Here is a 4,161-nt window from a genome sequence, read left to right on the forward strand (position 1 = left end):
TTGCAGTTTCTGCTCTCTCTGCTCCCTTTTTTTGGGGATTTTTTTTTTCTTTTCAATGATTATTATGTTAAAAAATATAATCTTGAATACGGGCTTTTAGTGTTTTTTTTTTATCTTTATTTATTGAAGCTCGATGAAAGAGATCAAAGTTGAAGTTCTCTTTGCAGTTTTGCATGCAAGGCTTTGAAATGAGAGATTGTTTTTGGAGAAGAACTGTTCATAAATTTTGAGCACATCCGGCTTTTCTATGTGCCAATTCTTATACCAAATATTTGGTGTATTTTTAGTTCTAAAATTTGAGACTTTTGTTACACAGAAAACCCTTTCTTTGCCTCGTGTTAAAGCATTATATTGTGATTTTAGCTATGTGTTATTAAAAGCTTGGGATTAACCTCTGTGATTGCTTCCCCTGCTATTCCAAGTTCAGGTATTTAGAGTTGTTTAGAGCCCTGATCAAATTAATTCCTCTGAATTTTTTTTTTCCGGTTATTTCCAATGAAACTTAAACTGTTACACGCTTACACTGCTGAAATTTTTGTTGCTAATTGAGAGAGAGTGGAGGGACTGTAAATAATTGGGTTATCAACACTTTATTGGATTATTATTATTTTAATAACACTTTATTGACCCATGACTTGCTTTAACCCTATCTTATCATTGTCACCGACCACATTGTCAATGACTTAATGGTCCTCACTTGGACTCTTTAATGAGTTCGTATGCTTGTGGAAAAGCCTGGCCCTCTTTTTTGTCTTCCTCTCTTTTGACCTGTTTTTTTATTTTATTCTTTTTCTTAATTTTGTTTGTTGCAGCATAACAATCACAAGTCATGTGTTTCTTTTAATTGTAAAATAGTTTTTTTTCAGGGAAACAATCAAGCTCAGTGCCAAAGCTTGTGACAAGAGCTACTGATGGCCAAGGATCAACTGCAAGTGCTTAATGCGCTTGATGTTGCTAAGACGCAATGGTACCATTTCACAGCAATTGTGATTGCTGGCATGGGATTTTTCACTGATGCATATGACCTCTTTTGCATATCCCTTGTCACCAAATTACTCGGTCGCATTTACTACTACAAGGAAGGTTCTGATTCCCCTGGCACTCTCCCTGATAATGTGGCTTCGGCTGTTAATGGTGTTGCACTCTGTGGCACCCTCGCAGGCCAGCTCTTCTTTGGCTGGCTTGGTGACAAAATGGGCCGAAAACGCGTCTATGGCATGACCCTTATGATGATGGTCATTTGCTCACTTGCCTCTGGCCTTTCTTTTGGCAAAGAACCCAAAGCTGTTATGATTACACTCTGTTTCTTTCGCTTCTGGCTAGGCTTCGGCATTGGTGGTGACTATCCACTTTCTGCTACAATCATGTCCGAGTATGCCAACAAGAAGACTCGTGGTGCCTTCATTGCTGCTGTTTTTGCTATGCAAGGGTTTGGGATTTTGTCTGGCGGCATGGTTGCGATTATAGTTTCTGCAGCGTTTAAGGCCAATTTCCCTGCCCCAATCTATTCAGCGAATCCAGCTGCATCAACTGTCCCGGAAGCTGATTACATTTGGCGTATAATCCTCATGTTTGGTGCAATTCCAGCTTTGCTGACTTACTACTGGCGTATGAAGATGCCCGAGACTGCACGGTACACTGCCTTGGTTGCCAAGAATGCTAAGCAAGCTGCTGCTGATATGTCAAAAGTGCTTCAGGTTGAATTGGAAGCAGAGCAGGAGAAAGTTGAGCAGGAAAAAGGCAAGAATGACTTTGGTTTGTTTAGCGCAAAGTTTGTTCGCCGCCATGGACTTCACTTGATTGGAACCACAGTCACCTGGTTTTTGTTGGACGTTGCATACTACAGTCAGAACCTATTCCAAAAGGACATTTTCACTGCCATTGGTTGGATTCCTAAGGCCAAAACCATGAATGCAATTGAAGAAGTATACAAAATTGCTAGGGCACAAACGCTCATTGCTCTTTGCAGCACTGTGCCTGGATACTGGTTCACTGTGGCATTAATCGACAAGATAGGAAGATTTGCCATTCAATTGATGGGTTTCTTCTTCATGACAGTCTTCATGTTTGCATTAGCCATTCCTTATCATCACTGGACTTTGCCGGATCACCGAATTGGGTTTGTTGTGCTCTACTCACTGACCTTCTTCTTCTCCAACTTTGGCCCCAATACCACCACATTTGTTGTTCCGGCCGAGATTTTCCCGGCGAGGCTAAGGTCAACTTGCCATGGCATATCAGCTGCATCTGGCAAAGCCGGGGCCATTGTGGGTGCATTCGGGTTCTTGTTCTTAGCAGACACAAGTGGGGTGAAAAAAGCACTCCTAATTCTCGGTGGAGCCAACTTCTTAGGCATGTTGTTTACGTTCTTGGTACCGGAATCAAAGGGAAAATCATTGGAAGAAATGTCAGGTGAAGCTGAGGAAGAGAAAGGGACAACAGCAACAGTTCCAGTTTAAAATTAGGCCTTTGCATAGCTTAGTAGTAATATTTATGTTTCCTGTTTTAGCATTTACTTTTTACAGCACTATAAAAAGCTTTTAGTGCTTGGACTTTGTTCTAAGTTGTACTTACGAGGCTGCCTTAAACTTTTCATGTTGCAATCGAAGAATAAGGGAGTATTTTGGTTGCATGTTATTTGTGATCTTTCTTGCCTCTTTTTGCAACTGTTCTTGGACGTCACATGTATGTTTAATTGAATTACAATGTATATAAATCATAAGGTCATCAAATTAAATGGAGATTAAATGGGTCCATTAATTGATGTGTGATGGACGAGTTATAAGGACTTTTATGTTTGGTTCATTCCTCTGAGTAACTTTTTTGTTCAGGACAGTCATATTATGATACATAGTACCCTTTTGTATGCTGATTAAAAAAAAAACGCTAATATTAGGACCAATTTATAAAGTTTTTCAATTTACTTTTTTAAAATTTCCTGCCTTACAAATTCTGTAAGGTACACCCTTCTAATAAAAATAAAGTGTGGTCACCTGCATTCACCTCTATTTCACTTATTTTTAAGTGGACGAACCTTTCAAAAACTGTAAGGTAGCAGTCCCCTACTTCCAAACATTTTATTTTTGAAGTATCAAAATTCAATGAAATTTTACAAATTAACCCTAATTTGAAGTTATTTCCATAAATTTTCCCTATGTGATGTTAAAACTGAGGGGACCGCCACTTCGGCCTTGGTCGGAGTGGTGGGCTGCTGCCCTCACAAGCATTGTGAGGGCAGCGGTTCAAGCCCCCACAAAAGCATTTGTGGGGGCTAACGTGCTTATTTGTTTAATATTTTAAAAATTTCCTCTCCCTCGTGCAATACGAGTGGAGTATGGACATCCCTCTTCTGTAAGGGATTATTTATCTGGGCATGTACTTCACAGAATTCAATGTAATAATATAAGTCCCAATCATGTATTTCTGATTGTAAATATCAGTGTAATATATTTGCTATAATAGCAGTTGTAAATATCTGTGTAATGCAGTAATATGATGATTAATCAGTATTAAAAAAAAAAAAAACTGAGGGGACCCTCTTGATTTTGGACTTGCAGCCAACGTCAATATATATTTGCTACGAATCTTGATATTTTGTTTGTGTAAATTGATTGCAAATACAAGGACAATTCCGTCGAAGACAAAAATGTCATCAAAGCGATAGTAACTAGGGTTTCTACTTGATGAAAGACTGCTCAACTTGATTGTACTGCCTCACATGACCAACTCTTTCTTCTTGACATAAATGGAGGAAAATTAAAGAGTTGGTCATGTGTAATTGTCGTCGAGAAATTTCCTGGAAAATTGCTTGGAAAAGAAGTTGTTGTTGCTTGATGGCATTGTATTTGTTGGATTTTAATCCAAAAATTGATTGGATGAAAATAGATCTAACTAGTCTTTTGCCTCTTCAATGCTTTTGGAGATGTGTGTGAGTTTGTGAAAATTTTAAACCCGTACGATTTTAATGAAATTAACACTTTAAAAACAATAGGATTTTAAAATTTTTCTGACTTTCCCGCACTTTAAAATCATGAATTAGCATATATATATATATATATATATATATATATACATCTTGTCGTTATATAATTTAGCTCCCAGTAAACTATTGTTTTGGATTCACTATTGATCTCATTAACTTATGTCCCCAGCATTATATTA

General features: G+C 37.9%; 1 protein-coding gene across 1 annotated transcript; it reads left to right on the top strand.

Annotated features, from left to right (window-relative positions):
- Nucleotides 1-99: 99 nt before the first annotated feature.
- LOC18033108 (inorganic phosphate transporter 1-4) lies at nucleotides 100-2,632 on the top strand. The gene has a single exon (XM_006420153.2). It carries the CDS (start codon nucleotides 912-914, stop codon nucleotides 2,457-2,459), a length of 1,548 nt encoding a protein of 515 aa, XP_006420216.1. The 5' UTR covers nucleotides 100-911; the 3' UTR covers nucleotides 2,460-2,632.
- Nucleotides 2,633-4,161: the final 1,529 nt, after the last annotated feature.

The sequence above is a fragment of the Citrus clementina genome, unplaced genomic scaffold (assembly GCF_000493195.1).
Source record: "Citrus clementina cultivar Clemenules unplaced genomic scaffold, Citrus_clementina_v1.0 scaffold_9, whole genome shotgun sequence".
Classification (NCBI taxonomy): Eukaryota; Viridiplantae; Streptophyta; class Magnoliopsida; order Sapindales; family Rutaceae; genus Citrus; species Citrus x clementina.

Excerpts from the sequence above, each read along its gene's own strand:
- LOC18033108 (XM_006420153.2), top strand. The coding sequence starts at position 912 with ATGGCCAAGGATCAACTGCAAGTGCTTAATGCGCTTGATGTTGCTAAG.